The sequence below is a fragment of a genome, unplaced genomic scaffold, assembly GCF_019419815.1.
Source record: "Pyrus x bretschneideri cultivar Hongxiangsu unplaced genomic scaffold, Pyrus_bretschneideri_v1 Contig53, whole genome shotgun sequence".
Taxonomy (NCBI): Eukaryota; Viridiplantae; Streptophyta; class Magnoliopsida; order Rosales; family Rosaceae; genus Pyrus; species Pyrus x bretschneideri.
This window is the reverse complement of record NW_025999791.1, coordinates 1,822,330-1,843,538: the sequence shown is the minus strand read 5'-3', so window position 1 is coordinate 1,843,538 and position 21,209 is coordinate 1,822,330. Positions and strand designations below refer to the sequence as shown.

The following is a 21,209-nucleotide window of genomic DNA, read 5'->3' as shown; positions in this document are numbered from 1 at the left end:
CGAAAATCACTCCACTCCCCAGATTTAAGAAATTTGTCCAAAAAATTTCGGCAAATTGGAAAAGAAAAAATGGATCACTTTACAGTTCAAGTGAGGTGGTCGAGGAAGATTATTGCAGTAAAATCTTGGAATCATTATAATATCTCTCACATGGTTAGAGTAGACATGTTCTTATCCATTCGAGTTCATATTCTCCTTCTTAAGGTGTATATAAATCATACTTTTTAATATTTTTTATTACAAACGATATTATCACATCAAAACTATATTAAAGGGATAATGACAGGGATACCAACTTTTTAAACCAAATTTTGTAAATTATATGATGTGCTTGTTGATAATTGACTTATTACTTAACTTATTTCTTATTGATAACACATCATATGATTTACAAATTTGGTCTACTTAGCATTACTCATATTAAAGGGCGGGAAATGGTTTTAACTCAAGACAGAAGTGGAATAAAGAGCAATATTCTACCCACCATGGCAGCTCACCCCTTGCTGCCTATCAATATATAAATACATGGTTTACTCAACAAAATGGTGCTTTATGTATATTTAATATGAAAAAGAGTTTAGAGGGAATTATTTGTGATTTTTCTAAGGCAATTTTCAGACGAGGAATTTCTATATCCCAAGAGATTGAAGCCAAATTAGTAAAAAATAGACAATAAAAAAAATTAAATAGAAAAAATTAAGAATGCTTTCGTGAGCACGACAAAAGCATATGAGAAGTCATAAATAAAAAGAGAATAAACTTGCAACCCAAGTAATAAACTTTATTACCAATTCTTGCCAAGGTGCAAAAAAAGAAGCTGTCAATTAATCGAAAAAAAAAAAAAAAAAAGCACTCCGATCAAAGTGCTTATATATAAAAAGCCAATTCAACCAAAAACTGCGAATCCTCTGCATCTTCCACATTCTACCGTTAATTTCAACCCTCCTCGCCACCATTTTCTCTCTCTAAGCGGTTAAAAAAAAAAACCTTAACCATCTCTCTCTCTCCAACTTCTCATCTGCTACCGAATCTCAATCTATCTTCCTCCACTGTAAGACAGATTCCAATTCTCTCTCTCTGTTTATATGCATGTGATTTAATTTGTTCCCGGTTTTCGCGAATCATATATCGAAACCATGCAGTCCGTTTACTCTGTTCACGCATTTTGTTAATGTTACGTATTTCGGATTCATGCATGCAACGTTTTATAAGGTTTCGAAAATTTTAGATTCATTACTCTTGTGATTCATTATTTTCGATTTTCATGAATTGGTTGCTTGTAATGAACAGGAGGGTGATTTTTCAACCCGTTTCGGCGTAAACCAAACAGATTCTTGTGTTGTGATCTTCTCCTAAGACAGAATGGCATCGAAATTCTGGAATCCGGTATTTTTTTTGTTCATAATTCCTGGATTCTACATTTTGATGAAATCTTAGAAGCATATGATAATGTGCTAGTTAGTTTCTTGTATTTTTTTTTTAAATTAATTTTTCATGTGTTGTTTTAGACTGGAAGCGATTCGGAGGATGATAGTGATTACGATTCAGAGGCTGAAGTTACAGGCGGTGATCCTGCCACCAAGCAAACCGATAACAAATACCTTAAGGACATTAACGATAGTGATAGCGATGATTCTGATGGACAGAAGCGTGTTGTTAGATCCGTGAGAGACAAACGCTTTGATGAGATGAATGCCACGGTTGACAAGATAAAGAATGCAAAGAACATAAATGATTGGGTGAGCTTGCAGGACTGTTTTGACAAGATCAATAAACAGCTCGAGAAGGTGATGCGCGTGACTGAGTCCGAAAAGGTGCCTTCTCTTTACATCAAAGCGCTTGTGTTGTTCGAGGATTTTTTGGCCCAAGCGCTGGCAAACAAGGATGCTAAGAAGAAGATGAGCAGTAGCAATGCCAAGGCGTTGAACGCGATGAAGCAGAGGCTGAAGAAGAACAATAAGCAGTACGAGGAGTTGATTAAAAAGTATAGGGAGAATCCCGAGCAGAGCGAGGAGGAAGGGGGAGAAGAATCGCCAGACGAAGAGGAGGAAGAAACAGATTCTGAAATTGATCCAACTGAAATTCCAATTTCGGGTAGTGAAGGGGAGGAAGATGGTAATAATGAGAATGGTTGGGAGAAGAAATTGAGCAAGAAGGATAAGCTCATGGACAAGCAATTCATGAGAGATCCTAGCGAAATCTCGTGGGATATGATCAACAAGAAATTCAAAGAGGTTGTGGCTGTGCGGGGAAGGAAGGGGACAGGGAGGTTTGAGCAGGTGGAGCAGCTGACGTTCTTGACAAAAGTTGCTAAAACGCCTGCCCAGAAGCTCGAGATTCTTTTTAGCCTTGTGTCTGCTCAGTTTGATGTCAACCCAGGACTCAGCGGGCACATGCCTATAAATGTGTGGAAAAAGTGTGTGCAGAACATGCTTGTTATACTTGATATTCTTGTGCAGTATCCAAACATTTCGGTGGATGACATGGTTGAGCCTGATGAGAATGAATCCCAGAAAGGATCGGATTATGATGGCACGATCAGAGTCTGGGGAAACTTAGTGGCTTTTGTAGAAAGGATCGATACTGAGTTTTTCAAGAGCTTGCAATGCATTGACCCTCACACGCGCGAGTACATTGAAAGACTTCGAGACGAGCCTATGTTTTTTATTCTTGCTCAAAATGTTCAAGAGTACCTGGAAAAGGTTGGGAATTTTAAAGCTGCTGCAAAGGTAGCGCTAAGGCGGGTCGAACTTGTGTATTATAAACCGCAAGAAGTTTATGATGCCATGAGAAAATTGGCTGAGCAGACACAGGATGACGCTGATGCTGGTGGTGAAGGCCAGCAGGAGGCTAAAGCAGCAGAGGAAACTCACGGCCCACCTGCATTTGTTGAAACTCCTGAGCTCGTTCCTCGGAAACCAACTTTTACTGAGAGCAGTAGGGCCTTGATGGATCTTTTGGTTTCCTTGATATACAAGTATGGTGATGATCGGACTAAAGCCCGCGCAATGCTTTGTGACATTTACCATCATGCTCTCCTAGATGAGTTTTCTATTGCGCGGGACTTGCTGCTAATGAGTCACCTGCAAGAAAGTATTCAGCATATGGACATTTCAACCCAGATTCTTTTTAATAGGGCCATGGCACAACTTGGTTTGAGCGCATTTCGGACTGGATTGATCCCCGAAGGACATAGCTGCCTTTCTGAACTGTATTCAGGTGGAAGAGTAAAAGAGTTGCTTGCCCAAGGTGTCTCCCAAAGTAGATATCATGAGAAAACTCCAGAGCAGGTACCAGTGCTTTTGTTTTCATTATTGTTTTCATGTATCATATTACTTTGTTTATGATTTGGTTTTTGTAGAACTAACTGGAGATCATATGTTGTCGAATGCTTTTTTAACAACTGCATGAAATTTCCACGAGATCTTACTTGTACCAAGGCGAGGAATAACATGAATTATGTTACAAAATTTCAGGAAAGGCTGGAGAGAAGGAGGCAGATGCCTTACCATATGCACATAAACCCGGAGCTCCTGGAGGCGGTGCATTTGATATGTGCCATGCTCCTGGAAGTGCCTAATATGGCAACTAACGCCCACGATACAAAGCGCAGAGTGATAAGCAAGACATTCAGGCGGTTGCTCGAAATGAACGAGAAGCAAACGTTCACAGGACCCCCTGAAAATGTCAGGGATCATGTAGTGGCAGCTACAAGAGCCCTCAGCAAAGGCGACTTCCAAAAGGCCTTCAATGTTGTCAACTCCCTTCATGTCTGGAAGCTCCTCAGGAAACGTGAAAGCATTCTCGAGATGCTCAAGGCTAAGACCAAGGAGGAGGCTCTGAGGACCTACCTTTTGACCTACTCGCGATCATACAAGACTCTAAGCTTGGAACAGCTCACGAAGATGTTCGAGCTCTCAGAGGCTCATGCGCATTGCATTGTCAGCAAGATGATGATAAACGATGATTTGCGAGCGAGTTGGGATCAGCCCACGCGCTGCATTGTGTTCAATGAAATCGAGCACACTAGACTACAGGCTCTGGCTTTCCAATTGACTGAGAAGTTGTCGATCCTTGCAGAAAGTAACGAAAGGGCAACCGAGTTGAAGATAGGCGGTGGTGCAGTAGACCTGCCTATGAGGCGTAGAGACAGCCAGGACTATGGTACCGGGACACCTGCTCTGAGTGGAAGGTGGCAAGAGAACCTTTCTTTCGCTCAAGGAAGGCAGGGTGGTGGCTCCTCCGGGCGTTCAGGATATAGAACGTTGGGATATGGCCAAACTGGCGGAGGAAGCGGTTATTCTAGGGACCGAACGGGGACTGGGCAGTATCGAGGGACGGGTCAGAACACAAGGTATCAAGGGTCAGGGAGGAGTTCATCTGCGAGGGGGTCTCAGATGGATACTTCGACTCGTTTGGTCAATCTAAACCGAGGGCTTCGTGCTCAACACTGAAAATTTGTTGGTTACTAAGAAGCTATTGATTTCGATCGTTTGAATTTGTTTCTTGAGGCCTAAGTTTTGGACCTTTTGAAAATGTGGAAATTTGTGTTTTTTTATTGTGGCCATGCAAGTCTTGGATCTTAATAAGTGCTCCTTTGTATTAGTTCGATAAGTTTGTTGGCTAGAATAATATACTCGCTCTTTTTTCACCTAAGTTTAAATCTCATTCTGGGTGGATGACATGAGACACTACAAGAAAAGTGGGCTAAGAACACAATTGATTTGTGTCCTTTTCAATTTCATTGAGCACAAATACAAATCTGTGCGTTTTGAGTATCATTGAACACAAAACTATTTTATATGTGCTCTCTAAGCAAAAGGAACACTAGTTTGTGCCGAAAATGAAGTGTATTTGTGCCTACTTGCTGTGTCACCTTTAAATGTCAGAAATGAGATTTGTTTATTAATTTACGAAAGCACAATAAGAGTTTTCGTGCTCTCCGATGTAATATATTTAAATTAAAAGTAGAGTTCACGCCTTTCCTCTCTCCCCCCTCTCTTAAACTTTACTCCTTGTCCTCCTCAGCAGTCTTCCATTCTTCCTCCCTCCCCCTCTCCCTCCTCTTTCACGCAACAAAGCCGCTGTCCACCCGTCACCAACGACTGTCTAATTATACCTCTAGAATCCTCTTGTCGTCCTCTTTCCAACTCCCAAATTTGTTTCTCCAAATTCTTAGCCAAATTTCCTCAATTTCACATCTAAGCAACGGTGATCGTGGGCTTTCCTGCCAATTTCCGGCAAAGGCTGCCGGAATTGGACCTCGATGCAAGAGGTAAAAATGATCTCTCTTTCCTCTTCTTTCTTTCTCATCTCTCTTTCCTTCTCTCTCATCTATCCTTCTCCCTACTTTCATCTTCTACTCTGCCTCCCTCAGACTCTCTTTCTCTCGCCTTTATCTCTGTCTCCGACTCCCTTTCTCTCTCTACCTTCCTAGATTCGGTCCATCTCTTTTCCTTTTCCCGATCTGGTGGTTTTTGATGAACCAATCCAAAGCATAACTCCCAGATTCGGTCTCTCTCTAATTCTCTCTTATTTGATTTGATTTTCAAAAAATATATAGATCTATTTGATTGTCTTTCCTACTATTGCCTTCTTCAAGCTACATTGATCTGGATTTGATGAAGGAGAATCTTCGAGTCAGAAAGATGTGGGCAAGCAAAAAAGGAGGGTCGCCGGAGGCCGCCCTAGAAACCACCATTGCCATCTTCACCATCGAGGTAAATTCTCCTTCTTCCCAAACTTTCCCTTCAATTTTCTTTCACTTTCTTAGTAACCAAACGGACAATTCAATCCATAAAGTTTGTATCTTTGACATTATTTGTGTTTTCAAATCGTTAACAATAGCAGCTTTATTACAAACACTCGCCGAGGACTTGCAGGAACTTCATCGGGCTCGCTTGCAGAGGATATTACGACAATGTAATTTCACAGAATCATCCAGGTTTCATATTTTCTGCTTTTGTAGTGTATATAAATATTAGATATATATATATATTTTTTACTGACGGTTAAATTGGAATTGGGGTAGGATTTCATAGGGCAAGGTGGTGATCCCACCGGGGCAGGAAAGGGTGGCGAATCCATTTATGGGTAAAAAAAAAAAAAAAAATTCCCTTGAATTTACCCATAATGTATTGAAATTTGCTTTATTTTTTTTACCCCCGATTTTAATTAGATTTGAGAACCATAGTGAAGAACTTGTTTTGTATAATGAGTTTCAGGGAAAAGTTAAGAGGACGAGATAAAAAAAGAGTTGAAGCATATTGGAGCTGGCATCTTATCGATGGCGAATGCTGGTCCGAATACAAATGGAAGCCAGTTCTTTTTCATGTTGGCACCGTGCCCATCATTGGATGGTATGCTAATTTTTACCTAGTAATGTTAAAAGACTGTTTTTTACTACTATATGTGCAGTATCTGATTTTTTGTTTTACTTAATCTACATAAAAGTGATTAAAAAGCAGTAAGCGTTTTTGCCTTAAGATGGTATGTGTATCTTGCGTACAATGTGGTTTGGTGGACTTGTGACCTGTTGACTTTAGAAGTTATTTGCATGAGACATCAGTTCATCGCTCTGTGACCTATTAAAATATCTGGAGACTGAAAAACAGTTCCTGCTATAATACCATTTCTTTGTGATTTTGCTATGAGGATTTTATGATTTGACATGCACACGCAATCTGAATATAGTTATGAGTTGTATTTGTGTACGGGAATCTTTAGGCTTTAGTTGACTTTCAGGTGACTGTAATAATCTACACCATCACCATTAGGATTCTGTTTAAGCTATAAAGTGACTAAAGTAAAACTCCTACCCTTTTCTTGATTTCGTGTTCTTATGAAAGATTTTGACTATGTATGTTGAACACGAGGTTGTGAAGGTATAAAACCAGCTCCCTGCACTGAAAAATTAAAAAAAAACCTCAGTGTATTTCAATTTTGTGACTCATGTGATTCCTCCCAAACTTGATTATCTGTATGCCCTGAATTTTCATGTGCCTTACTAATTGATTGTGATTTAGGAGTACAAATTTGTAGTAGATTTAGAAGTAGTAAATCGCAGTTTAGCAGAGGCATTTGTAGATTCAAATATCAATGTTTGTTCATTAGTTCCCCTAAACATCACACATTTTGCTTCTTGTTTTCTAGTTTGCTCAACTTTGTCCGTTGGATCAGAAAGACATGGCCCTTGCCTTAAACCATTTGATGAAAATTTTGCTTCTGTTATTACAGAAGTTTTTTCAATTTATTATTTTTTTATGACTTGTTATTTGTATATAATGTTTGGTTTTGGATTATACATATTTTTACAGGATTGACGGGAATATATTGTGTTGTAGAGGTGTACTTTACCTTCGTGCTATTTCTCATTTTTTTAAGTGTTTAATGTACCATACATTAATAAGTTTGGTTTTTATTTGCTTGAAATATGTACAACATTATTGGAGGTCCTATTAATGTTTTGCTCTTATTATGTATAAAATAACTATTTTTTTATTTTTTATGAAACTTATATTTACAAAATTTCTTTCTTTTCCAGGAAGAGGATGAACTTCCTTCTACAATTATGGTTCACAGTGTCGATATGGATTTGCTTCCTTGTCTTGTTAAGGTACATTGGACATTTAGTTGTACCAATGGTAAAATGTTCTCTTTTTTGTCGGAGAAAATGAAACTCTTATTGTTATCATATATGTGTAGAGCTAATGAATTCTCAATGTTGAATGGATGTCTGGGTAACATCACTGGAAATATGTGATCCTTTCCCTTTTTCATTTTTCCTTTGGTTTGGATTTCAGGAAGGTGATTGCATAATCCACCGAGCTGGGAAAAAGGGTAAAATCAGTTATGGGTGGCTATATGTAGGAATGCATGGATACATTGATAGGAAAATCTCATTATTTTGTTGGTCTTTTATCTTGAACACTTGTAAACATGTTATTTATGAGGAATATTTATGTAGTTTCATTATAGACATTCCATTTCTACTATTGGATTGCTTTTTACAGTCGAGATTGGCATCTTTGATTTTATGAAAATTTTAAACTTTTGGTTTTATTTCAAAATTTTACATTTCTATTTTTTTTTTTTTTTAATAGAACCTACTGGGCACAATAACAAAATAGTGCAAACGTGGATGGAGAAGGTCATCTGACAAGTTGTCAGAACAAGGACACAAAAAGGCCTTTATTTGTGCCTGCCTCTTTGAGCACCAAACTGTCTATTGTGCCCTTTTAGTAATGGTGACGCCCATAGAGGGCACAGACACAAAGATGGTAGCTGCAGTGTTGCTATTGGTCTATGAGCACAATTGTTGGTGCTTTTTGACCTCAAAGGGCACAGATAATTTATTGTGCGCAGTGCTCATTTTTTTTGTAGTTAGAGTTTTATCTATTTTGCAAAAAATAAGTTGTCTCTTTGATTTTTTTGACAGAGTTGCAACAATATTTGCCATATGAGGACGTTTGGCAAATGTGGAGATGGCCACCACCATTAAGCTGTCCGACAAGAGCTTTAGGCTCGAGAGGATAGAGGTGGTGGCTATTGAGAAAAGTGGTAGCAAAACATTTCATTCAATTTAATTACTATCTATTTGCTTTCTTAATTCTTCCACTCCCACTTCACTTGGTATGTTCGAATTTTGTCTACGTAGTTGATCCTTGCTTGTTTGTTGTTCATTGTTTTAGTACCATACAAATGTTCCAATTGAGTTTATCCCCGCAATGAACTTCGACAACTTTTGTAATTGACATCACTGTTGTTCTCATTTAACACCAATTTAAAGTTTAGAAACCAACTTCGTTTAGATCGGAATATAAATTCGAGGACCAACGTGAAACAACCACTACAAGAGAGACCAACTTAGTTTAGATTGAAATGGTTTGAGGACTAAAGTGGAACAATCACTACAAGTGAAGGGGCATCTTATAATTAACTCAAAAAAGAGGAACCAAACCCCTCCCTACCTCCCTCCCTCCCTCCCCCTCTGCTTCGCAAGCCCAGCTCTCACCCTCCTCGACATCCACAAAGGGGGCAAATTTGTAATCTCACTTCCCGACTGTTCGAGTTTTGTAGTTGTTTTCTCAGTTAAATGTTTGTTTTCCAAATGTTACGATTATCTTTTCTTTTCTTTTTTTTTTTCTGTTTCAGTAATTCAGCTCCTTCTTCTATCTATCAATTCCCAAGTTCAATTCGGCTTGCCCAATTTAGGGTTTTTGAGATCAGGTAATTTCAATGCTCTCTCACTTTACATTTGAATTGTTATGAATTTCTGATTTTATTTGGGAACCGATTTGCAATGGCTTATGTCAATGTCACTGTCTGTAATCAGAAGTTGCAAATTTTCACATTCAACCAACAAAATCTTTGAGGTGGGTTTTGATTTTTGGTTTGGTAGAGTGCATTTGATTGTGGTTTGGGATTTGTTTGAGTGGTGGGAATGCAGATGGTGTGGGGTTTATTTTTGAAGAATGCAATCTCATGTTTATAGCAGTTGCTTAAGCCGGGAATGTAATATTATATAGATTGATGAGATACTTCCGAGAACAGGGAGTGTGTCAACTCTACCCAAAAGGCCCAAATATTGGTATGTCTACCTCAGTTCTAGTTTTAGGATTTAGGAATTAATGTGAACATTTTCTTGCCCAAGCATTGTCCAATCATCAATTTCACAGTTTCTTATTCGCGTCGGTTGAATTATGAATTTTGTTTTCGTTAACTATTTAATGATGATCTTCTTTGGTAAGTTAGAACACAGTTACGGGGCTGATAAATATTCTCTTGATTACAGTTGTCCACAACTTTCTTGTGCAAGAACTAATTTACGCACTGCATTCAGAATCAAAAGAAGTAGCAAATGTTGAGAAATGTCACTCCACATTTCTGATTGATTGCATAGTTTTCTAGGCTTTGGCATATATCCTTACTGGGAAAAAATTGCATGCCCTATTTAGGGCAATACATATGTCCTCTCCAGATGGGAGAGGAATTTTACGTTCAAGCTTTTGTATGGTTTGGTTTGCAGAGTATTATTTGATATAATTCTCAACAAGACATACGTGCGAACTGCCTGTTCATGCTTCTTTTGCATGTGCACACATTTGTTTGTTTGTTTGTTTGTTTGTTTTCCTTGTAAAGTGTTTTATGCTTCTCTGACATAAGTGGCGGGTCGAAGATAAAAGAACGCTGATTTATTTTATTCCCAAACTTAGTTTTATAATCTGCATGGTGTCATTAGTAGCGTGAATAACCAACTGCCCCACGGGATTGGATGTTACGTAATTGCTTTTGACAATTTGCTCAACTTTCTTGTTTAGGAGGAGAGAAGAAGCACAGAGACTTCTCAAGGAGTCTATTGGAACGTTGGAGGACAACGGTGCATCTTTTGCTCTAAAGCAGGGATTGTGCTGGTTCTCGTTATTCTACCACCAATTAAAGCCTCTTCGACAGTTGCATTTAATCCCGTCATGCTTTAATCTATTAGAAAATTCACCTTGTACTATGCTTAATTCTGGTCTCGAGCGTGTTCTAGAACGAAGGCGTGATTCAGTTCTCTTTTCGTCAGAAGAAAAGGAGAAAAGAACGATTCAGTTGTCGTTGTAAACAGAGTAAAAACTATTGAATGGTGGTGGTGCATGAATAGTATTCTCTCTGGCTCTACTGCTCTGCAATCTTTATCTGTATATTACCAAACATGGAAACATAATTTTGACAAATTCAAGAGCTCATCTACAAGAACTATTAAGCAATTAAAATGCATGAAATAAACATGTTGGAATAATGGTAGGCTAGTCAATTTTCTTGTTCAAAGTTAGGCAAGTTAGGTTAGTCAAGCAAGATAGGTAAGTTAGGCAAAATTAGGCTTATGTTCTTTTTCTTCCCTATATATATGTTTCATCTTGTAATTGTTTCATTAAGCAAATATACAAAACCATCTTCAATATTTCTCTCTCATGGCTTAAACCCTAGAACCCACGAAACCCTAGCAGGTTCATATTTTATCATGGTATCAGAGCACCGTTTCTGGTGACTCTGAATACCCCACCTATCTTCAACGCTTCCGCACCACAACCAACAACATCGTCATCATGAGTGATTCAAGAACCAACACAAAACCATTAGAGATGGCTACTGATCTCTCGAACCCGTTTTTATTACACCCCTCTGATCAACCTGGGAACATCTTGGTCTCCAAAATCCTTCAAGGAGACAACTACAACACATGGAGCCGTGCTATGCTCATCAGTCTAAGTGCTAAGAACAAGCTAGGTTTGGTCGATGGAACCATTGACCCACCTGCTGAAACAGATAAACAATTTGCATTGTGGCAACGATGCAATGACATGGTTCTCGCATGGATCCTGAATTCTGTACATGAAGACATTGCAAGCAGCGTTTCCTACTACACTTCAGCAGCAGATGTGTGGGCTGACTTGCGTGATCGTTTCTCTCAAGGAAACGATTCACGTGTTTACCAAATTAAGAGAGAAATTGTTGAGCACAGACAGGAGCAACAATCGATCTCAGTCTACTACACCAAACTAAAGGCATTGTGGGATGAATTGACGTCCTATCATGAGCCCTCAACATGCACTTGTGGGGGTTTGAAGAAGATCAATGAACGTGATGAAAAGGAAAGAGTGATGCAGTTTCTCATGGGATTAAACGAGTCCTATGCCGCAGTACGTGGGCAAATCTTGTTGATGCAGCCACTTCCCGACACTCGAAAGGCATACTCTCTTGTTTTACAACAAGAGAAACAAGTGGAGGTATCTCTCACTCGTCATAACAACAGTTTGCATGCGATGCATTTGACAAGCCATAGGGAATCTGCTGCACAACGAGGTAACTTCTCTATTAAATGCTCATATTGTGATAAAAAATATCATACCGTAGATCGGTGTTTCTATCTCAATGGCTTTCCACCGGGGCACAAATACCATGGCAAAAAGATGATTCCTCCTAACAAGAAGAAACCTGCGGCTAATCAAATAAAGACTGGCAGTGAAGTCGCCACAGTCACGGATCAGCATCATCATGAAACCAACGGTGACAGCCCCAAGTTCACTCCTGAAGAGTACAACCAAATCATGGCCATGCTCAAGAAAAACAACTTGGATGGTAATCCTCACCATTTTGCAAACGCCACAGGTACTCTTACACCTCTGTCTAAAATGTCAGGAGCCTTACCACAGAAAAACCTATATTGGATCATTGATAGTGGGGCAACGGATCATATATCTCCTTCACCTCACTTGCTTCACAAGAAATCTATGTGTGATTATGTACAAATGCCGAATGGGGGAAAAGCCATTATAGAATCTGTTGGTTCCGTCCAAGCAACTCCTCTTCTTAAACTTGATGATGTGTTACATGTTCCAAATTTTCAAGTTTATTTGTTATCCGTTAGCAAACTCACTGAGTCTCTACAATGCATAGTGATTTTCTTTCCTACTTTTTGTGTGATACAGGACATGGCTACGAGGAGGACGATTGGCCTGGGCAAGCGATATAATGGGCTCTATTACTTGTCGTCAACACAAAATCCTCATTTAGCTCACAATGTCAACCGTCATTCAAACCTTTGGCACCGACGGTTAGGACATCCCTCCACCGGTCCCTTACAACTTTTGACCAAGCAAGTTCCAACTATTATGTTTGATTCTAGCCATTTGTGTGACATTTGTCCCCTTGCTAAACAAACTCGTTTGTCTTTTCCGTCAAGCTTTATTTCATCTCAAACACCTTTTGATTTAATACATTGTGATATTTGGGGACCCCATCGAGTCAATTCCCATTCAGGGGCTAGATATTTTTTGACTATTGTTGATGATTATTCACGATTTACTTGGATCCATCTTATGCGTTTAAAATCTGAAACACAAGGGTTGTTACGTTCTTTTATTGCTTGGGTTTAAACACAATTCAATCGCATGATCAAGACGATTAGGGCAGATAATGGGGCTGAATTCATTTCTTTACGTTCTTTTTTTTATAGCAAGGGTATTGTGTTTCACACTTCTTGTCCTTCTACTCCCCAACAAAATGGGGTCGTTGAAAGAAAACATCGCCATCTTTTAAATGTTGGGCGAGCACTTCGTTTTCAAGCCAATTTACCTTTAATTTTTTGGGGGGAAAGTGTTCAAACGGCATGTTATTTAATCAATCGCTTACCAACACCACTCCTCCATCACAAAACCCCATTTGAGCTTTTACATTGTACACCTCCAGATTTTCATCACTTGCGTGTGTTTGGTTGCTTATGCTATGTCACAAATCTCACTCCCACACACAAGTTTGATCAACGTGCTCGGAAATGCATATTTGTTGGATATCCTCTTGGTCAAAAGGGGTACCGTGTTTATGATCTCACTACCCACAAATTCTCCACCTCCCGTGATGTGATCTTTCATGAGGACACCTTTCCCTTTGCTTCCCAACCCCCAGATCACCAACCTGACAGTGTTGTTCTCCCCCTTCCCCTTGATACTACCATCGACTCACCTGCCCCTACCACCACTACCATCCCACGACACACCACATGACCCACCGCACGACCCACCACAAGTCACACCCCCTATCCATGCCACCAACCCTTCCTCGGACCCTCTCATCACCGAGCCTGCTCCCTCCCCTCTTCCCCTTGCCATTCGCCACTCCAACCGTCCTCCAAAACCCTCCGTACGACTTCAGGGCTATCATTTATATCATGTACACTCTCTTGCTCCCAGTGCCACCTCCTCTTCCATGTCAGGTACACGTTACCCTTTATCTCACTATGTTTCTTATGCTCATCTTTCTTCTTCACACCGTTCTTTTGCTTGTGCTATTTCCAACATTGTTGAACCCACTACCTTTGAGCAAGCTAATAGTGATCCTGCATGGCAAGCCGCCATGCAAGCTGAACTCCTAGCCTTGGAACAAAATCAGACTTGGACTCTCACTCGTCTCCCTCCCGGGCATCGAGCTATTGGTTGCAAATGGGTTTACAAGGTCAAGTATCATTCAGATGGGTCTGTCGAGCGTTATAAAGCTCGCCTTGTTGCCAAGGGTTTTACACAACGTGAAGGTATCGATTATAAAGAGACTTTCGCCCCAGTTGCCAAACTTATTACCGTCCGATGTCTTTTGGCCGTAGCTTCTGTTCGTCATTGGTCTCTCCACCAAATGGATGTTCAAAATGCCTTCCTCCATGGAGATCTTGGGGAAGAAGTCTATATGCAACTGCCTCCTGGTCTTCGTCGTCAGGGGGAGCACAATGTATGCCGACTCAACAAGTCACTTTACGGGCTTAAACAAGCCTCTCGAAGCTGGTTTCACAAATTTTCCACTGCTATACACCAAGCTGGGTATCAACAATCCAAGGCCGATTATTCCTTGTTCACCAAGGTACGTGATCACTCATTCACAGCTATACTAATATACGTCGATGACATGATCATCACAGGCAATGATGAAGAGGCCATTCGTGATCTCAAACAGTTTCTTCACACTCAGTTTCGAATCAAGGATCTGGGACCATTAAAATACTTTCTCGGCGTAGAGGTGGCTAGGTCTTCTCAAGGTATTTCTATCTCACAACGGAAATACACGCTTGACATTCTTGATGAAGCCGGCTTACTGGGTGCCAAACCTGCAAAATTTCCCATGGAAGAAAATTTGAAGTTATCTCCAACGGAAGGGCAAGTTCTTCATGATGCCTCGAAGTATAGGAGACTTGTTGGTAAACTTATTTACCTTACTATCACTAGATCGGAAATTTCATATGCAGTTCATGTACTCAGCCAATACATGCAACAACCAAGAAAACCACATTTAGATGCAGTCCATCGTCTCTTGCGATACTTGAAAGGGGCACCTGGACAAGGACTTCTATTTCCTTCAAAGGGGGACCTAATCTTGGCTGGATATTGTGATGCCGATTGGGCTTGATGTTCAATTACAAGGAGATCTGTCACGGGTTATTGCATATTCCTTGGAGGAGCATTGGTATCTTGGAAGACTAAGAAACAAACCACCGTTTCTCGATCTTCAGCAGAAGCAGAGTATCGTGCCATGGCCTCTGCGACGTGTGAGCTTACATGGATGAAATACTTGTTGGCTGACTTACGAGTTGATCATCATGTGCCAGCAAAACTGCATTGTGACAATCAAGCGGCTCTTCATATAGCAGCCAATCCCGTGTTCCACGAGCGTACCAAACACATAGAAATCGATTGCCATGTTGTTCGTGAACGTATTCAATTAGGGGTTATCACGACAGCCTACGTTCGTACTGGAGCACAGTTGGCTGATATATTTACCAAGCCGCTTGGACAAGGGATGTTTCACTCATTACTTGGCAAGATGGGTGTGATTGACATTCACATTCCACCTTGAGGGGGAGTATTAAGCAATTAAAATGCATGAAATAAACATGTTGGAATAATGGTAGGCTAGTCAATTTTCTTGTTCAAAGTTAGGCAAGTTAGGTTAGTCAAGCAAGATAGGTAAGTTAGGCAAAATTAGGCTTATGTTCTTTTTCTTCCCTATATATATGTTTCATCTTGTAATTGTTTCATTAAGCAAATATACAAAACCATCTTCAATATTTCTCTCTCATGGCTTAAACCCTAGAACCCACGAAACCCTAGCAGGTTCATATTTTATCAAGAACAAAGTCCGATTAATGTGTAGAAGTGGATATGTGGACTGGGTAGTAATCATGAAGACGAAAATGATGCACCGCCAGTCCGCCTCCACGAACTTGTTCTCCGGCTATGGAACGCTGCCACTAGTTGTCCGGCTATGGAACGGAACCATCGACATGTGATCAATAGTAGAACGCTAGTTGTCCTAGACAGAAAAAGAAATGGGAGCTTTAATAAAAAGGGTTTGGGTCAACAAATATTTAACCAAAAATCATCCCAAAATGTTATTTAACTAAAAGGGCTCAAAGTTTAAAAAAAAAAATCATCCAAAATAGTCCACGGGTCAAACTTACAAGCCCAACCCACTACAAATCTACACTTCCGTAAATACCCCTAAATGATTTGATATTGTCTTGACTTTTCACCAACCTCAACCCAGCACGAAACTCCCATAATAACTCCATGTCTTCCTATGAAATCGAATTCCCCCATTTCAAAAACAATCAAATCAAAGTTCAAATTAGAGTTGAAAAAGGAAGCATTCATAGGAACAAAGCCTTCTAAACAAGTTCAAAGAAGTTTAATAGTAGAAACCAGCAAAAAAAAAAAAACCAAAACATAAAACTGTTTCTGGAAAAAAAAAAAAAAAATCAGATACAGTGTTTGTTTTGTCTGTGCACAAACAAACAGTGTATCTAGAAAGAAAAGAACCAAAATCTAGAAACAGTGACTTAAATTCCAAAAACAGTGACTTAAATTTCAGAAACAGTGACTTAGATTGCAGAAACAGTCTATGTTTTAACCTTTGACTGTTTCTTTTCTTTCATACATCAATTGATTATATTTAAGAAATATGGTGCTTATTTTACTTTGAATCCAAATATAGTGAATTTCACTATTTCTTTTCTAGCTTACATTTAAGAAACAGTGTGTCTATTTCATTTGGATCCAGAAATGGTGACATATATTCCAGAAACAGTAACTTAAATTCTAGAAACAATGACTTAGATTCCAGAAACAGTGTTACTTAAAATCCAGAAACAATTTATTTTTACAGTCGAGAAACAGTGACCTGTCATTATTATTAAATAGCATACATATCTCAAATTTATTTTTTGGAGAAACAAACGAGGAACTCCATTGACGATGAAAAATTGAAAAACAGTACCTCGAATACACTATGAATAATAACGACAATTACATTTCAACGAAATAATACAAAATATAAATTAAATAGCATGAGGATCTATGTTTTTGTTTCAAAGAAAAAGAAGACGGTTTGCAAAACAACGATGAACTTCATTAATGACGAAAATCTGGAACTCAACCTAAAAAAGTTAGGAGTAAAATCGACAAATCATAATTTATTATAGTTGGACCATTTTTAGTTGGACTACTTTAATATGTGCCTTGTACTAATCATTAAACAAAACTTACAACATGGTTTTTTATTAAAACTAAAACTTTTCAAGTCATTTTCATTAGTTTTCCTAAAAGAAAATTGGGTAACGCTTATGTTGCATGAAATGTCACAATTTTTCTAAACACTCCAAAATGGGTAGTGAGATCCATACAACTATTTTTACTTCTTACACAATCTTTTCAATTTTCGACTATCAGATCAATTGAATTGAAAATCAATGGATAAACATAATGGAATGGTTTCCATAAATTTTCTTTTCTATTAACAAACATAATGACAGATAGAGACTTCCAAGAAAAATTGTCAATTACTTTTATTTTTAAGACAAAAAACTACATTCAACAACAAAATCTCGAGGGCAATTGATACAAATAGAGCCTAAAAGAATGGCATCACGAGCAATAGTGATTTCAAAATTGTACCGCTAATAATAAGAAATAGTGATTCGGGCACACATTTTTTACCTATCTTACTCTGCATTCAATACAGAATATTTTGTGAACTCTTATGCACTCATCATGCGAAGCATGCAATTACATATCAAACGACAATAATTAGGTATCAAACTATATATTTACCTCTAGCTAACAAATGAATTATCTTCCAAAAATACAAATGAATTATAAAATCATTTGAAAAAGAATTAGTTGATTAATTAATTAATTCTCCTTCAGTCTCCGGAGACACCCGGGGCGTTTGCATACCATGACATACTCCTGACTTCAAGTTGTCGGACAACCAGAGAGGGTTGAGTTTTCCCGAGAAGCAAACAGAAACCTCATAACCTTCGCCATCATGCATCAATGGCTGTCTCAGAGGAAGAGTGTTCATTATGCCCTCTTTGAAATCACGGTTTTTACCAGTCCCTGTTAATCAGCTTGTTCAACTCCTCGAGCAGGTTCATTATGCCCTACACTAAACGTTCATTTTCTTTTGATCGCGAGGTGGAAGTTGGTATTCAAGCCTCCAACTGAGGAAGCTAACAGGCGGGTGGCGACCGTGCACATTCGAATGACCTTGTTGCAAGATCTCAATTCGCAACTGCTAATACCACAGAGCTAACGATCATGCCGATGAAGGGTAAAATCTTGGATTCACATTTTTTTCAGGTAACTCAGTGAGCAGGGTAACTGCTGCCCTGGAGATGCAAGTGTGCAACATGGATGAAACTGCCTTTTGCCCTATGTAACAGCTTCTGCAATTTTCTTTGTACCGTACACGTATTTATACGCAGAGAACAAGAAGTGAGAATTCATTCTGTATATGGGTAGATGTGCCTGTTCGTTTGGGCTGCAGGGTAAATAAAATCTTGGGTAAATTTCATTCTTTTCCGGAAGCACTGCCTTATGAAATTCTTTGCTTTCCTTTGAAGGTACCAAAAGTTTGTGAGCTTCATGCAATTTCTTTCTGTGAATTATGCATCGGCTCCAACACCGATGACGCGTTAACTCACAGTCACAGGTTTGCTACAATGACCACAAAAATGACAAGGTTTGATATAGTGACTTTCATGAGGTTTTAATATATAAGACAACCCTAATTAGGATTCCTTGTTTCACAAGTATTGTAATTAATTGTAAGTAATCCTAATCCTTGGAGCTTAAGAGTTTTGTTGGATGCATGAAGTTAATATATATCAACGAATTCAATTAATTTAATTATTTGAATTTCCAAAACCACCCTTTAAAACCCTTCTTTTAACCTTCTACAGCTTTGCACCAAGTAATCGCTCCCAGCCTTCTCTTTTGCATTCCATCGTCAAAATATTGTATATCAGGCACGCTTTAATTGTTAGATATCTAATTAAGTAGTTTTTTTTCAGTATGTTTAATCACAATATTGTTGGATTGGTGGCCAAATTGTGGTGGTCCACTTATTGACCCAATTGCCCTTTAAGTTGTTTTGTTTATTTGGTCCATGTGAAAGCCACGGGGTGGTTTTCCTATTGTTTTAATTGGCAGCAACTGCTGCATTTGTTAAAGTAGCCGAAAGCAAGAAATAAGAAAATAATGAAGGAACATCATGATGAGGAAGCATCATGTTGTTTGTTGAATGTTTGTTCCTTTGTTTGGCTATAGGTGGTGCTTTCGGCTTCTCTTTGAAACTGGGCACCCCATGTGCTTTGGCAGAGAGCAGTGGGCAGAAAGCATAAAGAAGCATCCAAGGGGAGAGCATTCGGCTCTCCCATGGGAAAAAGTTGAACATTTTATATTAAGGCTTTGGTTATGCCTTTGGGTGTGGGGGAGCGGCAGATGAGAGAAACCAGGGAGAGCATTCGGCTCTCCCATTTGAATATGAGCTGCTCCTTCCCACCATTTGTAATAATCCCATTTTGTTAGTAATCACTCAATCAAAGATGTTGGTGCTACTTGTGTAGCTTTTGGGAGAGAAGGATTTTGATATGTGTTTCTTCTTCTCCATTTGTTTCTTAGTTTGAGTGAGAGCTATTGGTTGTAAGTGGGATTTGGGTTTGAGAGTTAAAACTCTATTTGTAATCTCCTTTTGATATTAGTGGAATTTCCTCGCCGTCTCGAAACTGGATGTAGGCTTACGCCGAACCAGTATAAATCCTTGTGTCTTTTTGGATTATTTGTCTTGTCATATTTTGCCGTATTAGCTTTGGTTTCATATTTGAAGCTTCCGCACAACAAATATACCCAAAGAAATCTTGTTTGATATCCTTGCAAGATTGCCAGTGAGATATCTTTTGCTGTTTAGATGCGTTTGTAAATCTTGGAAAAGTTTAATTAGCAGCTCTAGTTTCGAAAGTGCCCATCTCGAAAGGAACGTCATGCAAAGTTCTTGTGATTTTCTCCTTATCCAAAAAGATGACAAGAAAAATTGTTTGTCACGGTTTGATGATGAAACATTGTCCAAGTGTTTGGATATAGAGCTTCCTGCGGATAAATTAGGTCTCAGATTCTTTGTTCAAGGTTCGTGCAAAGGATTGGTTTGTATCTCTTTTTATAATTTCTTTAGTTTGAATAATAATCCTATATATCTATGGAATCCCTCAATTAGAAAACTCAAGAGGATTCCTAATGGCCTCGTTTAGCACACAAGCCATTTTGTTAATGGTTTCATAGCGGGGAAAACGACTATAAGGCTGTGAGGCTTGTTAAGGTTTTGCTTCCATGTGAGAATGTCGTCCTTGAAGTTGAGGTTTACAGCCTTAGATCAGATGCTTGGAGAAGGATAATTGTGATGCCTGTTGGAAACGACACCAATACTGACCCCAACTTTACCACCTGCCCAATCCGTCAATCAAAAAACTCAAAAGGCTTCCTGCTAATGGCCTCGTTCAGCACACAAGCCATTTTGTTAATGGTTTTGGTTTCATAGCGGGGAAAACAACTATAAGGTTGTGAGGCTTGTTAGGGTTTCGCTTCCACACGAGAATATCGTCCTTGAACTTGAAGTTGAGGTTTACAGCCTTAGATCAGATGCTTGGAGAAGAATAACTGTGATGCATGTTGGAAACAACACCAATACTGTCCCCAACTTTACCACATGCCCAATCTGTCAGGTGTGGGGTTTTACCATAAAAGACCTCGATATTAGTTAGAGTGGGATAATTATATTTAAACCCATAGTTTTTTTTTCACCCACCAATGTGGGATTTGAACACTGCCCTTCACCCTTCACCCCATTTAGTGGTTCACACGTGGAGATTCACACAACGACAATTGAAACTCAAAGGTCGACTGTGATGCATGTTGGAAACAACATCAATACTGTCCCCAACTTTACCACATGCCCAATCCGTCAGGTGTGGGGTTTTACCATAAAAGGCCTCGATATTAGTTAGAGTGGGATAATTATATTTAAACCCATAGTTTTTTTTTCACCCACCAATGTGGGATTTGAACACTGCCCTTCACCCTTCACCCCATTTAGTGGTTCACACGTGGAGATTCACACAACGACAATTGAAACTCAAAGGTCGACTCTATGTGTGGTTCACACGTGGAGATCCACACGGCGGCTCTATGTTAAGAGTCCATACTTGTTTTCAATGGAAAATTGAGGCCGGCTCTATGTTAAGAGTCCTGGAAGCTCGTTGGCTTGCATGGGCCCGAACCTGGTTCGGGTACCATGTTGGATTTTTGGATCGGCGCACCCCTGAGACCCCATTTTAACAACACCGATAATAT

The 21,209-nt window shown here is 39.2% G+C and overlaps 2 protein-coding genes and 1 pseudogene across 2 annotated transcripts; all 3 read left to right on the top strand.

The window, feature by feature from the left end:
• The first annotated feature begins 1,362 nt into the window (after window positions 1-1,362).
• LOC125470803 (eukaryotic translation initiation factor 3 subunit C-like) lies at window positions 1,363-4,815 on the top strand. The gene is made up of 3 exons (XM_048570448.1): window positions 1,363-1,386; window positions 1,509-3,290; window positions 3,477-4,815. The coding sequence occupies exons 1-3, from the start codon at window positions 1,363-1,365 to the stop codon at window positions 4,452-4,454; spliced, it is 2,784 nt and encodes a 927-aa protein (XP_048426405.1). The 3' UTR covers window positions 4,455-4,815.
• Window positions 4,816-5,534: 719 nt separating this feature from the next.
• Window positions 5,535-7,748, top strand: LOC103951086 (annotated as a pseudogene).
• Window positions 7,749-18,977: 11,229 nt separating this feature from the next.
• LOC125470836 lies at window positions 18,978-20,725 on the top strand. The gene is made up of 2 exons (XM_048570500.1): window positions 18,978-20,104; window positions 20,393-20,725. The coding sequence occupies exons 1-2, from the start codon at window positions 19,847-19,849 to the stop codon at window positions 20,618-20,620; spliced, it is 486 nt and encodes a 161-aa protein (XP_048426457.1). The 5' UTR covers window positions 18,978-19,846; the 3' UTR covers window positions 20,621-20,725.
• The last annotated feature ends 484 nt before the right edge of the window (window positions 20,726-21,209 follow it).

Bases quoted from the DNA above. Each gene is read 5' to 3' on its own strand.
- LOC125470803 (XM_048570448.1), top strand. From the start codon at position 1,363: ATGGCATCGAAATTCTGGAATCCG. The intron at 1,387-1,508 runs GTATTTTTTTTG...GTGTTGTTTTAG, and splicing joins CATCGAAATTCTGGAATCCG to ACTGGAAGCGATTCGGAGGA. The intron at 3,291-3,476 runs GTACCAGTGCTT...ACAAAATTTCAG, and splicing joins ATGAGAAAACTCCAGAGCAG to GAAAGGCTGGAGAGAAGGAG.
- LOC125470836 (XM_048570500.1), top strand. From the start codon at position 19,847: ATGCAAAGTTCTTGTGATTTTCTCCTTATCCAAAAAGATGACAAGAAA. The intron at 20,105-20,392 runs GTTTAGCACACA...TGGTTTTGGTTT, and splicing joins AGAGGATTCCTAATGGCCTC to CATAGCGGGGAAAACAACTA.